At 42.1% G+C, this 21,980-nt stretch overlaps 1 protein-coding gene across 1 annotated transcript in view; it reads right to left on the bottom strand.

Moving 5' to 3' along the window:
* Nucleotides 1–21,980, bottom strand: part of LRPPRC (leucine rich pentatricopeptide repeat containing) — a 313,757-nt gene that overhangs the window by 181,128 nt on the left and 110,649 nt on the right. The window contains exons 16-20 of the mRNA XM_077485668.1: nt 18,904–18,961; nt 13,230–13,336; nt 12,919–12,996; nt 4,366–4,431; nt 1,596–1,649 (exon numbers count right to left, since the gene is read on the bottom strand). Coding sequence (XP_077341794.1) covers nt 1,596–1,649; nt 4,366–4,431; nt 12,919–12,996; nt 13,230–13,336; nt 18,904–18,961 — 363 coding nt within the window. The remainder of the gene's footprint in view (nt 1–1,595; nt 1,650–4,365; nt 4,432–12,918; nt 12,997–13,229; nt 13,337–18,903; nt 18,962–21,980) is intronic.

The following is a 21,980-nucleotide window of genomic DNA, read 5'->3' as shown; positions in this document are numbered from 1 at the left end:
ACCCAATCGTCAACTCTCAGGTCCATAAAGTCGAGAGGGACACCAGATGTCCCCCACTTTGGAGCGGGGCTAATGTTGAGAGTGTCTCTTTACTGGGAGGAGGATTTGGTACCCAAATTGGCAGACTTGTAAATCTAAGCTTTTTTTCTGAAAGGAACGTTTCGGCTTAGCTCCCGAGGTATGGAAGAAAGGAAACCTTTCTGGCCCCAGAGGAAAACTGTTTCTCTACAGGCTTTTTCAGGTGGGAAAGTATTCTTTCCTCCAATAACCTTTTGGCTAAACTTATCCAAGGTATTTATAAGTGGCGTTCACCCCCTCAAAAGGCATGCATTCCAACTGTTTCTTGCAAAAGAGCTCAGCTGACCAGCATTTAAGCCACAACACTAGCCTAACAATTTGACGTTAGTCCCAAGGAGGCAGTCTCCCTACCCTTCTACACAGTCGTAAGACTTTTGGAAAGGACTCCAACTGGTGTCTAGCTGATGAACCAGATTTCAGGGGCTCCAACTTGTTTTGGTAAATGCTTCACTGCTGCACTTATCAAGGAAAAAAAAAAAAAAAAAAAGACTAAGAAGGATTCAAACTTTTTATCCAATAGATTTTTAAAAACCCATCTATAATCCAAGGGAACAGTGAGCGTCTTATTTAAATAGGATGCAGCTTGGGCCACAGCAGGGACCGACCACTTTTTATTAACGCTTTCTTCCAGCAAATACCATTGCACAAACTGCTTAGGAGGCACAAACACTTTGGATGTGCCCAGTCTTTACACGGATCCTCTTTAGTGAGATGATGCAGTATACATGTTACAAGCGGATAGTAAATTAAAAAAGATTGGAGGATATACTATATCAGTTATATGCAATTAGCAGACCTCCAGCAGCTGCAGAACTACAAGACCCATGAGGCATAGCAAGACTGACAGCCACAAGCATGACACCCAGAGGCAAAGGCATGATGGGACCTGTAGTTTAGTTTTGCAACACCTGGAGGTCTGCTAATTGCATATCCCTGTACTATATCATGCAGGAGCCTCCTGACTGTAATGTTAAAGCAGGACCTCCCACTACACAGTTAGCACAGAGATTGCACACTCAGACTGCAATGCGCTTGATAAACTTTAAAGCACCTGCTACTATATAAGAAGTGTAAATTTAAGTCCAGCCTATAAAGAAAAACAAAATGTAGTCCTCCTGTACCATCAAACACCACAGTTTCAAGTAATAAGTTAAAAAAAAAAAAAAAAAAAAAAAAAAAAAAACTTTTGCATCTCCCATTTCCCAAAGTTTTGAATGCCTGCTTCCCCTGCTACAAACAATGGTTTCCTCCACAAGTGCCAATGTCTTTAAAGGACATAGTGGTGACAAGGGCTATAGGAATAAACTACAACATGCAGCAGGGGACCAGAAATGCAGCTCACCTGGATGACTCTTTAGAAAGGTTATCTCAAAAAGACAGCAGAGCTCGGTGATGAGAACAGCAGGAATGGTAAGTTTTATTACTTCTCTTAGCCAGCATGGCTTCTTTATGAAGCATTAGGATCATTTTAAAAAGGAATTAAAAGACTGCTTGGTAAAGTGGTGCATACTACCTACCTCAAGAACAACCTCACGAACAACCACTTGTTGAGATGACAATTCCTTTATACTCTAAAAAAAATAAAAAAAAAATAAATTAAAAACACTGATTATGTAATAAAACAACATGACCATAATATCAGCCTGAGTAAAAAATAAATAATTAAATGTTTTAACACCCATCTATTTTCAACTCTCCTCCAGGTCCAACTATGCCTAGTGCTGACCGAATCAGGAAACGCTCAGATTTGGATGAATATCTGTAATAAATCCTTCTGATAAAAGAACAATTTGTCCATTTTCTACAGCATGTATATATATAAAACATATTTAGGAGTCTGAATCAAATTCAAAACTTGCATGTGACATCTTATGGAAACATCTGCAAATATATTATATATATATATATATATATATATATATATATATATATATATATATATATATATATATATATATATATATATATACACACACACACACACACACACATATACACATATATACATATACACACACATACCATATTTATCGGCGTATAACGCGCACCCCAAGTTTAGGAGGGAATTCAAAAGAAAAAACTTTTAGGGATGAAGTTTAAGGGAAAAAAACTTAAAATCTAAATGCCCATCAATGCAGCCTTATCAGTGTCATTTGCAGGCTTGTCAATGTCATTTTAAAAATGGCGCCGCCGAGATACAGAGCGTATGTCCTGTGTATCTCGGCGGCGCTCGTTCGACGGCTTTCGGGCGTTCCCGGCTATTTTCGGCCCTTCTCGCCTATTTTCGGCTGCACTCGGCCGTTCTCAGCTTTCCAAAAGCCACCAAGAACGGCTGAAATTGGGCAAGAACGGCTGAATATACCCGAGAATGGCCGAAAATACCTGAAAGTCGCCGAGAGCGGCACAGATGGTTAGGAAAGGAGGGGGGATCGGCGTATAACACGCACCCCCGATTTCCCCCCGATTTTAGGGGGGGAAAGTGCGTGTTATACGCCAATACGATATATATAACCGCTAACAGTCCCTATTTAAACAAAGCAAATTGCTAATTTATTCATAAGATATAATCATGAAACAAATGATATTATATAAACATAAGATATAATCATGAAACAAACAAATATGCCTAAAGCAATGCAAGGAGGAGGCAAATCGTGAAACTCCAGCTTGTACATTCTAGTCAATATTTTTGACCCAATCGTCAAATCTCAGGTCCATATAGTCGAGAGGGACACCAGATGTCCCCCACTTTGGAGCGGGGCTAATGTTGAGAGTGTCTCTTTACTGGGAGGAGGATTTGGTACCGAAAATTGGCAGACTTGTAAATCTAAGCTTTTTTTTCTGAAAGGAACGTTTCGGCTTCGCTCCTGAGGTATGGAAGAAAAAAAACCTTTCTGGCCCCAGAGGAAAACTGTTTCTCTACAGGCTTTTTCAGAGGTGGGAGAGTATTCTTTCCTCCAATAACCTTTTGGCTAAACGTATCCAAGGTATTGATAAGTGGCTTTCACCCCCTCAAAAGGCATGCATTCCAACTGTTTCTTGCAAAAGAGCTCAGCTGACCAGCATTTAAGCCACAACACTAGCCTAACAAATTGACACTAGTCCCAAGGAGGCAGTCTCCCTACCCTTCTACACATAGTCGTAAGACTTTTGGAAAGGGCTCCAACTGGTGTCTAGCTGATGAACCAGATTTCAGGGGCTCCAAATTGTTTTGGTAAATGCTTCACTCAGTGCAGCAAAGCTTGACAAACCCCTACAAATGTAATGGTGGGTTGCATGGCTGCACTTATCAAAGAAAAAAAAAACTAAGGAGGATTCAAACTTTTTACCCAATAGATTCTTAAAAACCCATCTATAATCCAAGGGAACAGGGAGCGTTTTACTTAAATAGGATGCAGCTTGGGCCACAGCAGGGACCGTCCACTTTTTATTAACGCTTTCTTCCAGCAAATACCATTGCACAAACTGCTTAGGAGGCACAAACACTTTGGATGTGCCCAGTCCTTACACGGATCCTCTTTAGTGAGATGATGCAGTATACATGTTACAAGCGGATAGTAAATTTAAAAAGATTGGAGGATATACTATATCAGTTATATGCAATTAGCAGACCTCCAGCTGCTGCAGAACTACAAGACCCATGAGGCATAGCAAGACTGACAGCCACAAGCATGACACCCAGAGGCAAAGGCATGATGGGACCTGTAGTTTAGTTTTGCAACACCTGGAGGTCTGCTAATTGCATATCCCTGTACTATATCATGCAGGAGCCTCCTGACTGTAATGTTAAAGCAGGACCTCCCACTACACAGTTAGCACAGAGATTGCACACTCAGACTGCAATGCGCTTGATAAACTTAATGTAAATTGAAGTCCAGCCTATAAAGAAAAACAAAATGTAGTCCTCCTGTACCATCAAACACCACAGTTTTAAGTAATAAGTAAAAAAAAAAAAAAAAACTTTTGCATCTCCCAAAGTTTTGAATGCCTGCTTCCCCTGCTACAAACAATGGTTTCCTCCACAAGTGCCAATGTCTTTAAAGGACATAGTGGTGACAAGGGCTATAGGAATAAAGTACAACATGCAGCAGGGGACCAGAAATGCAGCTCACCTGGATGACTCTTTAGAAAGGTTATCTCAAAAAGACAGCAGAGCTCAGTGATGAGAACAGCAGGAATGGTAAGCTTTATTACTTCTCTTAGCCAGCATGGCTTCTTTATGAAGCATCAGGATCATTTTAAAAAGGAATTAAAAGACTGCTTGGTAAAGTGGTGCATATTACCTACCTTACGAACAACTTTTTGTGAAGATGTCAATTCCTTTTTTTGTGGCGATGCCAATTCCTTAATACTCTAAAAAAAAAAAAAAAAAAAAAAATTAAAAACACTGATTATGTAATAAAACAACAACATGACCATAATATTAGCCTGAGTAAAAAATAAATAATTAAATGTTTTAACACCCATCTATTTTCAACTCTCCTCCAGCTCCAACTATGCCTAGTGCTGACCGAATCAGGAAACGCTCAGATTTGGATGAATATCTGTAATAAATCCTTCTGATAAAAGAACAATTTGTCCATTTTCTACAGCATGTATATATATAAAACATATTTAGGAGTCTGAATCAAATTCAAAACTTGCCTCTTGCATGTGACATCTTATGGAAACATCTGCAAATATTTACACAAAAAAAAAAAAAAATTATATTATATTATATTATATTAAAATTTAAATGCCCATCAATGCAGCCTTATCAGTGTCATTTGCAGGCTTGTCAATGTCATTTTAAAAATGGCGCTGCCGAGATACATAGCGTATGTCCTGTGTATCTTGGCGGCGCTCGTTCGACGGCTTTCGGCCATTCTCGCCTATTTTCGGCTGCACTCGGCGGCTTTCGGCTTTCCAAAAACCCCTGAGAACGTCCGAAATTAGCCAAGAACGGCTGAATATACCCGAGAATGGCCAAAAATAGCTGAAAGTCGCCGAGAGCGGCACAGGTGGTTAGGAAAGGAGGGGGATCGGCGTATAACACAGACCCCCGATTTCCCCCTGATTTTAGGGGGGGGGAAGTGCATGTTATACGCCGATAAATACTATATACATAACCGCTAACAGTCCCTATTTAAACAAAGCAAATTGCTAATTTATTTATAAGATATAATCATGAAACAAATGATAAAGTGCAAGCAATAGTAGAAAAAAATAAAAATAAATTAGTGTTTAGTTGGAACCTTAATAGTCACTTCTTCTATGGCACATTTTCTATTCACTTATTCAGGTTACTATACAGCAAATCTATTTGTCAGATTCCGTGTAGCGATAAGTCAGTTATATCTAGCTTTACATTCCCCTCATTTGTTCATTTTATCAGAGTGATTTTATACATGGTGTGCCATTTTCTCTAAATAAATTTATATTTTTGTAACCTTTGTGTTGTTGTGCCTAAAAAGTCCAAGCTCTTATCAAATTTGTTCCAAATTGTCATCATTGCCGCTCCTTTTGGCAAGTTGTAAAGGCTAAATTAAAGTGATTGTAAAGGCACAAGGTTTTTTCTTATCTTAACGCATTCTATGTATTAAGATAACAAAAAAAAACACCTGTGTGCAGCAGCCACCCCTCAGCCCATCTCAATCCAGCAATGTTGCACGAGAAATTCGGCTGTCCGGAACTCTTCCTCCTCATTGGCTGAGACAGCAGTAAAGCGCCATTGGCACCCGCTGTTGTCAAACAAAGTCAGTCAGCCAATGAGGAGAGAGGAGGCAGGGGCGCGGCTCTGTGTCTGAATAGACACAAAGAACAGCGGCTCGGCTCCACTCCCCCCATAGCAAGCTGAGGGAGGGAGGGGCCAGGAGCGTTAAAGAGGGATCTGGGCTGCTCTTTGAAAAACCACTGAACAGACCAGGCAAGTATAAAATGTTTGCCATTTAAAAGAAAGAAGGGACTTCAGTATCATTGATTTTTAGAAAATGTCCTATGCAGACAAGTGGGTAGCTTTGCAGTGCAGTAAAATGTTCTACCTAAAGGCCCTCTGCACTTCTATTACCATAGGGAAGGGGGTGTAAGCAGTGGCAAGAAAGTATCTCCCCTCTACAGTCACTATACTCGCATCAAGACTAGGTTCAGAAAAGCAATCACTTTCAATGAGATCATAGTAAGGTGCCAGCTGAAGGCACAAGCATGTAGGAAGCAGGACATAGTGGGCAGCATGGAGGTGACTTCCGGGTCTAGAAAGCAGACGTCAAAGGAAACACTCATACTTTGAAGTTTTTGAAACAACCTAATCTGGATTTTTTTTTAACTTACATATGCACACGAGTTTGTTCTATATTATATATGTTATATTTTAATTGAGTGACTTAGTACATTACAACTGCTCTCCTAAAACTCACAAATTACTTACTAACAGCTAAAACCAAAAGTCATTATTCAGTACACTTACTCTTGGACAGTGGCAGGGGCGCTGTTGCAAGACTCATCACCCTTACCATCTGCTCAGTATCCTCCACCCCTCTCTGCCACTCCCTCCACTGGTTTCCACTCACCCAGTGAATAAAATTCAAAGTACCAACAATAATTTACAAAGCCACACACAACTCAGTCCCCACCTTTATCACCAGCCTAGTCTCAATATATCAACCAAGCCGTTCCATTTGGTCCTCTCAAGACCTCCTGCTCTCTAGCTCCCTCGTCACCTCCTCCCATGCTCGCCTCCAGGATTTCTCCAGAGCTTCTCCCATCCTTTGGAACTCCCTACCCCAATCTGACTGTCCCCTAATCTAGCCGTTAGATGATCCAAAAACTTCTCTTTGAAGAAGCCTATCCTGCTTCTAATACACTAGGTTTTACTTTCTCCATCAGCTCACCCCCTTACAGCAATTTTTTATCAATTGACCCTCCCTCTTAGATTGTAAGCTCTAATGAGTAGGGCCCTCCAATTATTCTTGTACCAAATTGTAATGCAACTGTAATGTCCGCCTTAATTTTGTTAAGTGATGCACAAACTGTTGGCGCTATATAAATCCTGTATAATAATAATAATATTTTAGAGTTGAAATGTACACAATTACCAATGTTACATAATTTGTCTGCCTAATTTTTTGTAAGCAACTTTTTTTCCTGTGTATTTACCTGCCAACGCGTTTTCCATTATTGTTTTATAATATGCTATTGAAGTTTAAGGCCTCTTTCACACGATCGGCCTGCTTGGATCAGTCTATCCGTTTTTCAGGCGGTTCCAAGTGGGCCACCCATTGCCTTCTATGGGCAGGAGGAGGTCAGCAGAGATGTGTCCGCTGACACCCACCTGCAATCCAATCTGACAAGATAAGCTCAAAACAGACTGATGGCGATATGTATGCAATCCATCCTGCGGATCGACAGGCTGTCCGTTTTTAACCGATCTCCCCCATAGAGAGCAGCAGGACTCTGAAAGGTCCATCTCAGCACAGTGAAGGGAAACGGACCTGTCATCCGAGGATCAACAGAGCAATCCCTTGCTGAGCTAGCGGTGTCCGTCCAACCCATGCACTCCGTGTGAACCCAGTCCAACTATGCCGAGGCTATAGCTATTCAATATTTACATATTTTTAACAAGCAGTAAATACGCTTTATGATAAACCCTCACTAGCCACTGCAGGTAGCGTGGAGCAATTAATCCCCAACTTACCAAATAAGCAGTGAAGTCCTACTGTTGGGTTTCAGCACTCTGTTCTCCCCCATTCAGAGCATGTGCTTCTGCATTAGCGATTTAGACAGCTGATAAGTCACTAATTTTACTAATTAGAGGGGTTGGGGTGGGCAGGATGAGCTAAGACACTGGAAAGGAAAGGGAAAGTGTTTTACTGCAAACATTGTGGATGGGTTGTGTGACGGAACCGATCGCACACTCCGATTGAGTGCTTCTGTCTGTATACCGCTTCCTAAGTCTGAATATAGATATCAGATATTCCAACCGCTCACAAGCACAAAACAAGACGACACTTGCTTAGCTGCTCAACATGGACTTTTCAGGGTAAGACTTTGTCTCCTAGCTCACTGATTGACTATTCAATACACGTTACCATAAACACATGGTTAATTAGCACAAACAACAACGTGTGGAATATCCTTACAAGCCAGACTCGACTCATTTACACAACAGACAGGTGGATGGAGTTGATGACATTAGCATCTAACAGTTTGTGTCCCAACAGTGTGATTCAGTCTATTGCTAGTATGGCAAACACATATCCAGAGTGTGTGTCTTGGGGGGGACATGGATCTGAATCCAAGTAATACTGCCTCAGGGGTCCCCAGGCATACAGCTCACAAAGAGCACCGTTCCCCCAAATGACAGGGCACAATATTGCAAGGCAAGAGGCTTGCATTCTGTCCTCTCCAACAGCCTCTGTCCCAGCTAGGTCTGTCACAGGTTGCTTCACAGTGCCTACAGCTACAGAGGCCATTGAGGAGTTTAAAGCTCATTCACCGATTGTTAAGCATGTGTGCATATTTGCATGACCATAGACTGGCCACAGTTTCAGTTAAAACAACTTTGGCCCAGATATATTCTGGTCATGGTCTATTAAAGAGTATCATGGAGGCATGGTTTAAAAAGCTATCAAGGGCCACAACAGCCACAGTACCCTCCACAGTACTGTGAAAATGCAGTGCATATCTGCTATGAAAGCACATGTGGGAGCATGCCATTTCTAGGTGAAGCACTCCCAACCACAAATGTTCATTGATGAATATGAGAATCCAGCAAAGGAGGCACAATTTGAGGACAAGCCCATCAGTGGGAAATCAGAGAGAGATGAAGCGCGCCCCCCCCCCCACTTGTACCAGTGGACTGACTCCTCATCTCCAGCACTGCAAGAACAGAGAACATCTCCAGCACTGAAAGAAAAGTGTGCATCCTTTTAGTAGTTTGGCCAAGCATGGCTATTCCGCTGTCACTTCCCTCTCGAATGTTCAGCTTTAGTATAGGTTGTGTAGCCCCCCTGCCAACACCCTGAAGCTAAAATGCAAATCAAGAGTCAGAAAGTAACAGCATGCATGAATGACAGCGATTGATTCACTTGCAGTGAATGTTCGATGAAAATCATATTCATCACTTTATAAATATATTCCTAACATTTTAACAATGTATTTCTAGATGAATTCCAGGACTGTGACAGAAATAATCGTTGGAAGGAATAAATGCTCATTATGTCTAGGGGTGCACAGATCAGGAGAATTAAAGCGGATCTTCAATGCATCTGAGCAACAAAAACACTATTTAATTTTTAATATTCAAAGCACGCTCCCCCATCCATACATGTCAAAAGTATCCCCTAGCATTTATGGCTGTGGCCATCATGAGTAAGGGCAGGTGATTCATGCGGCATATACTTCCTGGAATCAATTTGCCCTTAGCTCAGGCTTGAAAGCAAGAGGATGTGCATAGCTGAGAAAGCCCATCCTAAAGACTCCTGGGATGTATGATATAATTTGCCTAGGTATGGAAACCAGGAATTAACTGTAGATACTTAGAAGAAAAGGTTCAAACAAGTAAAAACAATAAACTTTCCTATCTACAGTATTTACTAATGCTAGCAGCAGAGGGATTTAGAGTAGTCTAGCTTGATTGAGAGAGTGAAGTGCTGCTCTAAAGTGATTGTAAAGCTTAGTTTAAAATAAATAAATAAAACACACACACACAACCAACACGTCATACTTATCTTCACTGTGCAGTTAGTTTTGGCCCCGATCCTTAACTTCTGGGGTCTTCCAGCAGCGCTGGTAGCTCCTCCCCGCATCGTATAACCTCATAGGAGAAGTGCTCTCCAGAAGGCTTACCTTGGGGGGGCGCTCCTGAGTCCAGCATTTGCATCCAGATGCAGAATGCTGGACTCGCCCCCGCCTTCCGCGTCACTGGATTTGACTGACAGCAGCTGGAGCCAATGGTTAGCTGCTATCAATCTATCTAATCAAGAGCCGCAAAACTGCAGGTATTCAAAAATGTCCACCCTTTACCTAAATACCCACCGCTGCACCTAAACAAAGCCTGCTGCCTCAACTAGAGCTGCCACTTAAAATGTAAAATGCAAATCGTATTTTAAACTATAAATTATATCTAACTCCAAAAACGTGACAACAATTAAATGGTGTGAACAAAGGTGCTCCAATGTGAGTGTCAAGGTTGAAGTGTTTTAATAAATGGATTTATATGGTTTTACACTATTGGAGCACCTTTATTGTTTTACATGTGGAATATTTGAATTTGCACAATGGATGATTGGAGCAAAGGTTCACTACTTGCCGTTTGGCCGATAAGCGCTTAAGGCTGAAACGATGGTGCAGGCATTGGGAGTCCGAGAGCGCATTTCTTAAGGGAGTGGAATCACTGATCACTTTGGTGTGGTGGATGGAATAAGAAGACACATTACGTCAAAGGATATTTTTGGACACTTTCATGAACTTTATTTAAAATTGTATTTGTTCTGTGACACATATGGTTCACTTTTCACAGGGTGTGACAATTGTTCTCACACACGTTGTTCATACCATTTAATGGTTGTCACGTTTTTGGAGTTAAGATATCATTTATAGTTAAGCGCCAATATTTTTCCTATTTTTAGTTTTAAAAGGTAAAATACGATTTGCACTTAATACATAGGACACATTAAGGTGAAAAACACAAACTTTTACAACCCCTTTAAGTAGCAGAATTTCAAACAAAAATTTGCAATTTCCAGTACATTTGAATGCCATTCAAAAGAGGTTTGAGATTTAATTTGCTTTGCCATTCAATTTTGGAAGGAACAGACTATACTGAATGAAAATCACATATTGTTAGAAATTTGAGAACATTTTTCCAGGCTGCTCCTTCAAAATTTCTGGTCACTGTGAGAAAAAATGAACATCAATTTGACTTAATTAATAGAAAAGCGCATGTTCTTACAACGAAAAACGTTGAACGAAATTCAACTAGTATACAGCCAGCTTTATCCAGCAGGCTTCCTTGATCAGTTCTCCGCAGCCTTTTCTCTACAGCATTTTGGCCTGGGGGATCACATCCTCTCTCCCGCACCATATACAATACAGGATTAATGACCGAGGCTCCTCCCACAGACCGGAGCTTCAGGGAGGATGACGACCGCACTGGAGGGGAAAGTCAGCTATGGAACACAAACTGTTCAGCTCCCCCAAGACTAATCCTTGCAGTGCAGGGGGTGGAGGGCACCGCTAGGGTTGTTTTTAGCACATTCACAGATTCCGCTTTAAGACCGTTTCACACTGCTACGTGGTGCGAGATCGCCTGTGATTTGCACCGCACTGCAAATCATATGCAATGTCCGTGCGATGTGAATAAAAACATACAGATAGTATGTCAGAATTCAAATTGTATTCGGACCAAACTTGCACAAGACCTTTTCTTTGGTTCGCAACAGAATCAGATTGCATGGTTGTTCTCACCCATGCGATATAATTCCTGGCCGAATTTGCAGATCGCACTGTGATAATGCAAACTTGCACAGGACTTTTAATTGACATCTCCAGCAGTTCGCATACGGCAGCGTGAACTGCCGTCGGGAGACATGTAATGCGGAAACCCACAGTGGATTCGCAGGGGTTCCCGCATTGCTGCAGTGTGAACCAAGCCTTAAAGTGCAATTCCACTTTTGTTGAGGGAAACAAAACTTTCCCCTCTGGAAGTTCTATGTACATTGCAAGGATTTAAAAAATGTTGTTGCAGATTCCTACCGTTTATTAATCTGAAGAAATCCATGTGCGTTTTTCTGTGTCCATGTGGGGAAGTGAGACTAATTGGAGAGGTTTCCCTAATTATCAATCAGCTGTGCACTTGCAGTGCTCGAATGAGGAAATCGCAGGGTCTGCATCCCTTTAAACATCATTTTTCTATTGGATGTCACCAAAATGACATTGTTGTTACAGGGGATACCTGAAATCTGATTTGTATCTCAGGGCAGACTTCTGTGAAAATTGGTGAGCCAATCACACAAGCACGAAAGGATGTTCCCGGTGGGGGGGGGGGGTTCTGGACATATTCTGTGTACAGAACACCTCCAGGTAGCCATGTTGCATTTTATAGAAAATTAGAGCGCTGCAGATTGAAAAGGAAAGTTTGATATTAAAGCGGGAGTCCGCCGGGACTCCGCGTTTTTTTTTTTTTTTTTTAAAGCCAGCAGCTACAAATACTGCAGCTGCTGACTTTTAAAATAAGGACACTTACCTGTCCAGCGCGCCCGCGATGTCGGCAACCCCGAAGCCGATCTCTAGATCGTCTCTCGGGCCCTGCCGCCGCCATCTTGGGTATGGGAATCAGGAAATGGAGCCTTTCGACTTAATTTCCTGGTTCCTACTGCGCATGCGCGTGTAGCGCTGCGCAATAAGGACGGTCCCCGCTGTCTCTGGGATCTGTGTGTTTCCCAGCAGGGGGCGGGCACTTGCGGAAAGGGGCGGGCACTTGCGGAAAGGGGCGGGCACTTGCGGAAAGGGGCGGGCACTTGCGGAAAGGGGCGGGCACTTGCGGAAAGGGGCGGGCACTTGCGGAAAGGGGCGTAATCTACGCCCCTTTCCGCAGAGAGCTATCCCGGAAGTGGGTGCAGATACCTGTACTGTACAGGTATCTGCACCCCCCTCCCCCCTGAAAGGTGCCAATTGTGGCGCCGGAGGGGGGGAGGGTTCCGATGAGCGGAAGGTCCACTTTAATAAAATTAATTACAATAGAACTTGTGTCACAATTGTATATACGCTATATTTTTCCTTTATTTGATTTTTTTTCCCCCACAAAAGTGGAGTTAACCTTTAATTAAAATAATAAAGCAGAAAAAAAAAAAAAAAAGCACAGACCTTAATTAACTGAGGAAAATTACGAGTTCTCAACAACTGAATAATATGTTGGGTCTTTCTGTGCTCGACTGTAACGTCCTGTTCCATAAAGAAGCAAAAGAAAAAAAAAAAAAGATATTAGTTTTTAAAACACAGACTAAATGAAATCTGTCTAACACAAATTATCTCCAACATAATTTAAGTCTCCAGCCCCCGCCATGACATTGAGAAGTGGTTGGGTCGACTTAAAAGCAGCAATTTAAAAATCTAATAGATACATGTCAGACAGGACAGACATTATAGAGGGGAAAAAAAATAACTGAAAATGGTACCATCTCCTTAAGATGATGCAAGTATTGTTTCACATGTTCTTCTTTGGCTTGTACATCTGGGTCTTTCAGGCTGCCAATCAAGCCATACAGAAAATAGCCAAGAGTTTCTGTCGAAGGAAGAAGGGGAAAAAAAATAAATAAAAAGAAGAAGAGAGAGAAAGCGTTCTAGTGAAATTACTGGGACTGTCATGTCATCAAGATTAATTTATAAGAAATCATTTTGGTGTGAGATGTCACCCTGATGAGAGGCCTGGAATGGCAACAATGATCACTGAGGCATAGAGATTATGTGGTTTGGGAGCACATATCTAACTGGTGAGTGAAAGGAATGCTAATTATTTTCAGAGCCACTGACAGCTTTTCACTACCAGTCTTACTTCAATCTGGCTCCGTCCCCCCTTCTCCCTGCGCTGCAGGAGAGCTATGCAAACAAAGCAGAATCCAGGAGATATAGGTGTTAGAGATGTATATCTATATTATTACCTGACTAATAACACCATTCAGTATAAATATTTTATATATAGATTTATTTAATCTGTTTTTTGCATGAACCAGGAACATATAAAATAATGTCATATTTAAAATGTAAATACATTGAATATTGTGCATCTATGAGAGAGAGAGAGAGAGAGAGAGAGAGAGAGAGAGAGAGAGAGAGAGAGAGAGAGAGAGAGAGAGAGAGAAGAGAGAGAGAGAGAGAGAGAGAGAGAGAGAGAGGAGAGAGAGAGAGAGAGAGAGAGAGAGAGAGAGAGAGAGAGAGAGAGAGAGAGAGAGGAGAGAGAGAGAGAGAGAGAGAGAGAGAGAGAGAGAGAGAGAGAGAGAGAGAAGAGAGAGAGAGAGAGAGAGAGAGAGAGAGAGAGAGAGAGAGAGAGAGAGAGAGAGAGAGAGAGAGAGAGAGAGAGAGAGAGAGAGAGAGAGAGAGAGAGAGAGAGAGAGAGAGATCTACACACACCATACACAGTATCTCAGAGAAGTACCCCACCCTCCCACATTTTAAAAAAAAATTATTATATCTTGTCATGTGACAACATATAAGAAATGACACTTTGCTACAATGTAAAGTAGTGAGTGTACAGCTTGTATAACAGTGTAGATTTGCTGTCCCTTCAAAATAACTCAACACAACACAGCCATTAATGTCTAAACCGCTGGTAACAAAAAGGAGTACAGCCCCTAAGTGAAAACGTCCAAATTGGGCCCAATTAGCCATTTTCCTCCCCGGTGTCATGTGACTCGTTAGTGTTACAAGGTCTCAGGTGAGAATGGGGAGCAGGTGTGTTAAATTTGGTGTTATCGCTCTCACACTCTCATACTGATCACTGGAAGTTCAACATGGCACCTCATGGCAAAGGACTCTCTGAAGATCTGGAAAAAAAAAAAAAAAAAAATTGTTGCTCTACATAAAGATGGCCTAGGCTATAAGAAGATTGCCAAGACCCTGAAACTGAGCTGCAGCATGGTGGCCAAGACCATACAGCGGTTGGACAGGTTCCACTCAGAACAGGCCTTGCCATGGTCGAGCAAAGAAGTTAGTGCACGTGCTCAGCGTCATATCCAGAGGTTGTCTTTGGGAAATGGACATATGAGTGCTGCCAGCATTGCTGCAGAGGTTGAAGAGGTGGGGGGGTCAGCATGTCAGTGCTCAGACCATATGCCGCATGCTGCATCAAATTGCTCTGCTTGGCTGTCACCCAGAAGATGATGCACAAAAAAAGCCTGCAAACAGTTTGCTGAAGACATGCAGACTAAGGACATGGATTACTGGACCATGTCCTGTGGTCTGATGAGACCAAAGTAAACTTATTTGGTTCAGATGGTGTCAAGCAAGATGTCAAGGTGTCAAGATGTGTGACACAAACCAGATGAGGAGTACAAAGACAAGTGTATCTTGCCTACAAGTCAAGGTTGGTGGTTGGAGTATCACGGTCTGTGGCTGCATGAGTGCTGCCGGCACTGGGGAGCTACAGTTCATTGAGGGAACATGAATGCCAAAATGTACTGTGACATAATGAAGCAGAGCATGATCCCCTCCTTTCGGACTGGGCCGCAGGGCAGTATTCCAACACGGTAACGACCCCAAACACACCTCCAATAAGACCACTGGCTTGCTAAAGAAGCTGAGGGTAAAGGTGAAGGACTGGCCAAGCATGTCTCCAGACCTAAACCCTATTGAGCATCATGTCCTCATGGAGGAGTGGAAGAGGACTCCAGTGGCAACCTGTGAAGCTCTGGTGAACTCCATGCCCAAGAGGGAAAATAATGGTGGCCACACAAAACAATGACACTTCGGGCCCAATTTGGACATTTTCACTTAGGGGTGTACTCACTTTTGTTGTCAGAAGTTTAGACATTAATGGCTGTGTGTTGAGTTATTTTGAGGGGACAGAAATTTACACTGTTATACAAGCTGTACACTCACTACTTTACATTGTAGCAAAGTGTCATTTCTTCAGCGTTGTCACAGAAATCTAATTATAAAAATGCGAGGGGTGTACTCACTTTTGTGAGATATTGTCATGTGCGAACTGGATGTTTTTTTAAGCACATCCAATTCACAGGACATTCGAGTGTGACCGGCTCTCAGTGAGCCAGTACACACGTCTGGGGCAGCCTTGGTGCGGTTTCCAAAAGGTTCCTGTGTGGTTTTTGGGTCCAGGTGTGAATTCAAGCAAACAATTTGAACCTGAATCACACCTGAACCGGTGAACAGAACGGGCTGGAAAACCGCAACCGCACAAATGCGGCCCCTGCCAAAAACCGCAACCGCACAAATGCGGCCCCTGCCAAAAAAAAAAAAAAACACAGCAAAACTTTTTTTTGGGGGGGGGGGGGGGGGAAGAGTGGAGAGGGATTTAACACTTGACAGGATTTATTGCTGTCTGTGCCACCCTCTCCATTTGCCCTGTTTACTGTCATCACCAAGAGTGACATTTAAGAAAATCCAAATGTTGGGTTGTATCTAGAACAGGAACAGAGGGGTCGAGAGGAAATCTTCTAAATAAGGACATTAGCACTAATTCTGGCGACAACCATGGATTCCGTCACTCTGAAAATTTTTAACTTCCTATTAGGACAGCCTTTCTCAACCTTTTCAACACAGAGGAACCATTGAAACAAAACTTTCCTGTCTCAGGAAACCCCTGCTAAAAATTACTTTATCTGCTGCTCCTGATACATTAGTGTGGTCAGTGGAAAGAACGCTTCTTACACTTGTAGTCATTTAGGTAGAATTACCCCTTTCCAGAAAGCCAAGAAGACCAATGGTATCAGTGGGAACTTACCCAAGAGGCAGAAATTGCTAATGAAACCCCTAACAACCTCTGGTGGAACCCTAGTTTAAAAAAAAATAAAAATAAAACTTAGATGGTGGCTACATCTATTCTCCATGGTCAAAATGTATGTAGGGATGTAGTCATCCTTGCTTGTTCCTCAGATGGACTATAGATTAGATAATACACCATGGTGTATGGTCAATAGTCCATCTCAGTATCAAGCAAGAGAGGGTGGTTACGTTCCTCTACATTGTGGGACCATGAAGAACAAATAGCCAGCCTCTAACAGGAAGCAAAAAAAAAAAAAAAAAAAGGAGTTTTGGAAGAGGCTGAGCACCATAGAAGATACACCGAACCTAAACCAACTTTAGGGTCTCGGCTCCAGCATGTCTTCCATTTGGTGTGTTCCACTCAGGGTGCAGGTCAGGCTAGGGTCTGCCCTAACTTTATGTAATCCACAGAATAGAGAAAAATCTCAACCACTGCAACACCATATAAGCTCACATATTACAGTGCTGGGCTCATATGTGTGCGGTGGCTGTGATTTTTCTCCATTTGTTCAATAGAAGGTATGGTTTTAAACCAAGAGTACAGTACATACCTGGATACATTTATTTTTTATACCAGAGTTCAGTGTCCCTTTAAAGCTCCATGTTTCTTTACACTTTAAATCGTTCATTTGGACAAACTGATCCAAACTACTTTCTTCACTAAATGCTGCAGTGTCTCTAAGCACTATGTGCTGCATGTAGCTTCAGCCATATACAATACACAGTGTTTGGTTTCCGGCTGTGAGAAAGACTTCCAATCCCCCACCTGGGACAATGCAGAATCGGTCTGAGTGGTACTCAGCCAGTCATAGGCAGCTTTTTAATCTGTGAATGAATGCAAAGCATCCTTTGATTGGCTAGTCGGAGAGTGTGAGGCCACCAGCTCATCCCTCTGCCTCAGCCAATCAGAGGAAGCTTTGGATTCATTCACAGAACACAAAGCTGCCTATGAATGGCTAAGCAGCGTTCAGACCGACTCTCTGCATTGTTTACAGGTGTGAGATGGGAAGTCTCTGGCTCGATGTTTCTCAACTCCAGTCCTAAAGGCGCCCAACAGGTCATGTTTGCAAGATTTCTCTGAATCTGATCAAATAACCTGTGCAAAATAATGGAGATCCTGAAAATATGACCTTTGGGGCACTGGACTGAAGTTGAGAAACACTGCTCCAGCTCACAGCAGAAACCTAGCACATTGTACTGTATGTGGCTGAAGTTACATGCAGTGCACGCATGTGCCCCCCAAAAAGGAGGTACATTTGGGGCGACATCCTTCCCACGAATCGTGTTGCTGTGTTTGCAGCCCGATTTGGCAGCAGACCCATGCTGCAACTTAAGTTTCATTCAAATGAATGGCATCTCAAATGAGAGTCCCGTGATTTGTCATACACATTCGTGGCAAATCTGCCCGCGATTCAAAACGCTGTAGTGTGAATGCAACCTTAGTGAAGGAAATAGTTTGGACCAGCTCCAAATTAACTATTTAAAGTGAAATGAAACCTGGAAATCAACTTTAATACCAAATACTCAAGGGTTTGTTTGTCAGCATCTATAATTGGCAATAATATCCAAAAGAAATTAAAAGTCAACATAACAAGCCAAGTTTGGTAAGCAGTGCAACCCAATAAATTTCCCCTTTAACTACAATTGTTTACTATGGCTGACAACAGTCTAACGCTGGCCACACACCTGTGGATTTTAGAACAAATTTGTACAGAAATTCTCAGTACATTGACTGTCGAATGTTGTTCGAAGATACAAAATTTCATCAAACTTGTGTTTGCTTTTGCCATTTGATTTTGGGACTAATGCAAATTTCCTGAAAGAAAACCGCATTCGCTCCTCATTGGAGTTGATATAAACATCTCAATTTGACCCCACCAACAATTAGAAAACGTAACAAATATTCTTAAAATGAAACAATTACAAAACAAAATTTTACAAGTGTATGACCAGCATTATCCGCCTGCTGAAACACAACAGGGGACAAAAACAAAAGAGAATAAAAAAGGTAAAATGCTTTAAAGGAAAACATAATTTTGTGGTTTGCCAGCAAAGATTACAACTGTAAAATAAAATTTTATATATATATATATATATATATATATATATATATATATATATATATCTCATGTACATGCATTTACCATAATCATGAGTAATTGCATACAATTTGCATGTGAAATATGCAAAACAATCAACCATTTGACCGTAAAAGTATTATTTTAGTTTACGTTGACTTTCTTTGAAAAAAGTAGCAATCACAGTTTACAGCGGTAATCCCCGCCGCCTACCACCATTACACACGAGAACAGATTTACAGATACGTTACAATCAGAGAAATTGAAACGCTACCAGTTTCACTCAAAGGTTTTTGGAGGCTGGAGCCATCCTGGTACAAGAGCTTTGTTATCTGTGGAGACAGAATAATGACCCATCGCAGCCAAGTGAGGAGAGCAGGAATATAAAACACACAGATACACAATGACAAATGGCCACCGAAATTGAATTCTCCCAAATAATAAAGCATCTCTTCACGGACGTATTATTCCATGTGCCACATCATAGTAATTTACGACAGAGGAAAATAAAGAAAACAGATCGAGACACAAAACGGCATACAAAGAGCATCATTTTCTGGCCAACTAAACCTGTTAACGCTGTCGTGTCTCAGGGTGATGAGAAAAACAGGAATATGCCTTGGAGCTCAAAATCGCCACGTGCTATTAAAAAAAAAAAAAAAACACCGAAACCAGCATTGACAGCAATGCATCAAGTATCGGCTTAGCAGCGGCATCGCACCGTAGAACCAGAAGATGATGAAAAGCAGCACATGGATTAACCATTTCAGCTTATTTAAAATGGCAATGCAAGGAGCAGGATGAGCACATTGCAGTAGTTGGGACTCTCAAAACTGCGGCCACCATAAGTTACTGAACTTTTAAGGGCTCGTGCACACACGACATTTTTAGCGTTTCTTTTAGGGGCGTCTGGCATTTTTTTATGTTAGCCTGTGTGTCCATGTACACATAGGCATTTAGAGGCAGAGGAAAAAAGCCACTGCCAAGACAGCAGGTAGAAAAACCACTAGACCCACAAACAAGTCTAAACGTGCATTAATACTAGAGGTCAGAATTCTGCCCAAGGAAATTTATTAGAACCGAAGCGCTTGATGTGTCAAGCGTTTTATTGTTTATGCCAAAATGCAGCTGGCAAAGGCGTTTAGAAGAAGTTAGCAAACGCACTGTGCGCATGGGACCTGCTCTTTGCACTGCTTATGTATGAAAATAAAAGTAAACTTTATACCCAAAATAAAAGTCAGACATAAAAAATAAAATAAATAGACAAAAGAATACTTTACCTTATACAACATTATTTAAAGCCTAGCAAGGAAACAATTCTGGAAAGTGACCGCTTCCACAACCCGAACCATTTTTTTTTAGCATCGGGTCTATGTGGTCTGGTGATGTTCTGCACTGCAGAGCACCGACAGATTCATCAGTCTGAACCACGCAAGCCTTATGTTTTCTTTAACTTGCTGACATCCGGCTCCCACATGTACTTCACTTGCTAACATTAATTCCCAACTATGCATTCGCTGGCCGATATCAGTTCCCCACACGCATCTCATTGGCTGATGTAAGTCTTCCACTTTACATCTTGCTGGCTGACATCAGTTTCCAACGACGCACTTCGCTGGCTGACATTCATTCCCTACAATGAACCTTGCCAGCCGACACTAGACCACAATGCCCCCTCTACTGGCTGACATTAATTCCCTGCAATAAGCCTTGCCAGCTGACATTGGACACACATTGCCCCCTCTACTGGCTGACATTCATTCCCTGCAATGAACCTTGCCAGCCGACACTAGACCACAATGCACCCTCTACTGGCTGACACTGGATTCCCTACAACACACCTCTCTGGCTGACATTGATTTTCTATAATGCTCCTGCCGGCCGAGATAGCATCTGAATGACAAAAAGATGGGAGGATATCATTGGACGTCCTCTCCTCCTGCACACCCCTTGGGTTGCCCATCGGGCGCACTGACACCTGTGTGCTTTGGACACACACGATCACAGATCGGGTAAAGGCCAATCACAGCTGGTCACATGTGAACAGACTTGCCAGTTTTCAGCTTTTTCTTCACACAGAGTGTAAGAAAAGGAGAGTGGATCTGCAGCCTCATCAGTGCCCATCAGTGCAGCCTCATGGGCTCACATCAGTGGAGAAAAAAAAAAACCCCACAAAATATTGTAACAAATATATATTCGTTTATTTGGCAAAAAAAAAAAAAACCCCAGTGGTGATTAAATACCACAACATGGGGGCGGAGAGATGAAGTTAAATCAGTGAGAACTTGAGGAGCTGATTGGAGGGAAGGGACATACACCCCTCACACCGACAGAGCTGAGCCGGTCACGGGCTGTGCCCTCCCCTCACCATTTTTCTCTTGGTGTCAGGAAAACTCATCAGAAGTGACTCGTGCTAATAAGAGAAACGAGGCAGCAGACAAAAATGACACTTGGTGCTCCTAGACTGAGACAAACACACTATAGACCAGTGGTCATCAACCCCTGTCCTCAGGGGCCCACTAACAGGCAGGTTTTATGTATTACCTTGGGGAGATGCAGACTAGAATACTGCAATCACTGAGCAGCCAAATGATATCCCCTGTGATATATTTAAGTTATCTTGCAAACCTGGCCTGTTAGTGGGCCCTGAGGACAGGAGTTGATGACCACTGCTATATAGGGATAGGCTTTGTTCGTATTTCAGGTATACAACCACTTAAGGTGACAATTAAATAAACCCAGGCTTCTAAAGCAGCACATCTATACTCACCTTTCTGACAGGTCCGCGTTTTGGAAACGCTGGGAAAGGGAATAAAGCATGCGGAGAGGAACCAGGATTTCCACAACATTGCTAAGAGCAGGGAAACAGTAAAGCAGCTGCATTTTAAGGCATGGGCTGCTGAAAAAACAAGTATACAGTGCCTTGAAAAAGAATTCCTTTCCCCTTGAAATTTTCCACATTTTGTCATGTTACAACCTAAAACTTAAATGTATTTCATTGGGATTTTATGTGATAGATCAACACAAAGTGACACATGATTGTGAAGTGGAAGAAAAATGAAAAAAAATAAGTTTACAAATTGTTTTACAAAATAAATATGTGAAAGTGTGGGGTGCATTTGTATTCAGCCCCCGAGTCAATACTTTGTAGAACCTCCTTTCACTGCAATTACAGCTACAAGTCTTTTTTTCGGGGATGTCTCTACCAGCTTTACACATCTAGATAGAGCAACATTTGTGCCCATTCTTCTTTGCAGAACAGCTCCAGCTCTGTCAGATTGGAAGGAAGAGCGTCTGTGAACAGCAATTTTCAAGTCTTGCCACAGATTCTCATTTGGATTTAGGTCTGGA

Source organism: Lithobates pipiens, unplaced genomic scaffold (assembly GCF_037356315.1).
Source record: "Lithobates pipiens isolate NorthernLeopardFrog02 unplaced genomic scaffold, aLitPip1_a1.2 Scaffold_18, whole genome shotgun sequence".
Taxonomy (NCBI): Eukaryota; Metazoa; Chordata; class Amphibia; order Anura; family Ranidae; genus Lithobates; species Lithobates pipiens.
This window is presented reverse-complemented; position numbering and strand designations above follow the sequence as displayed.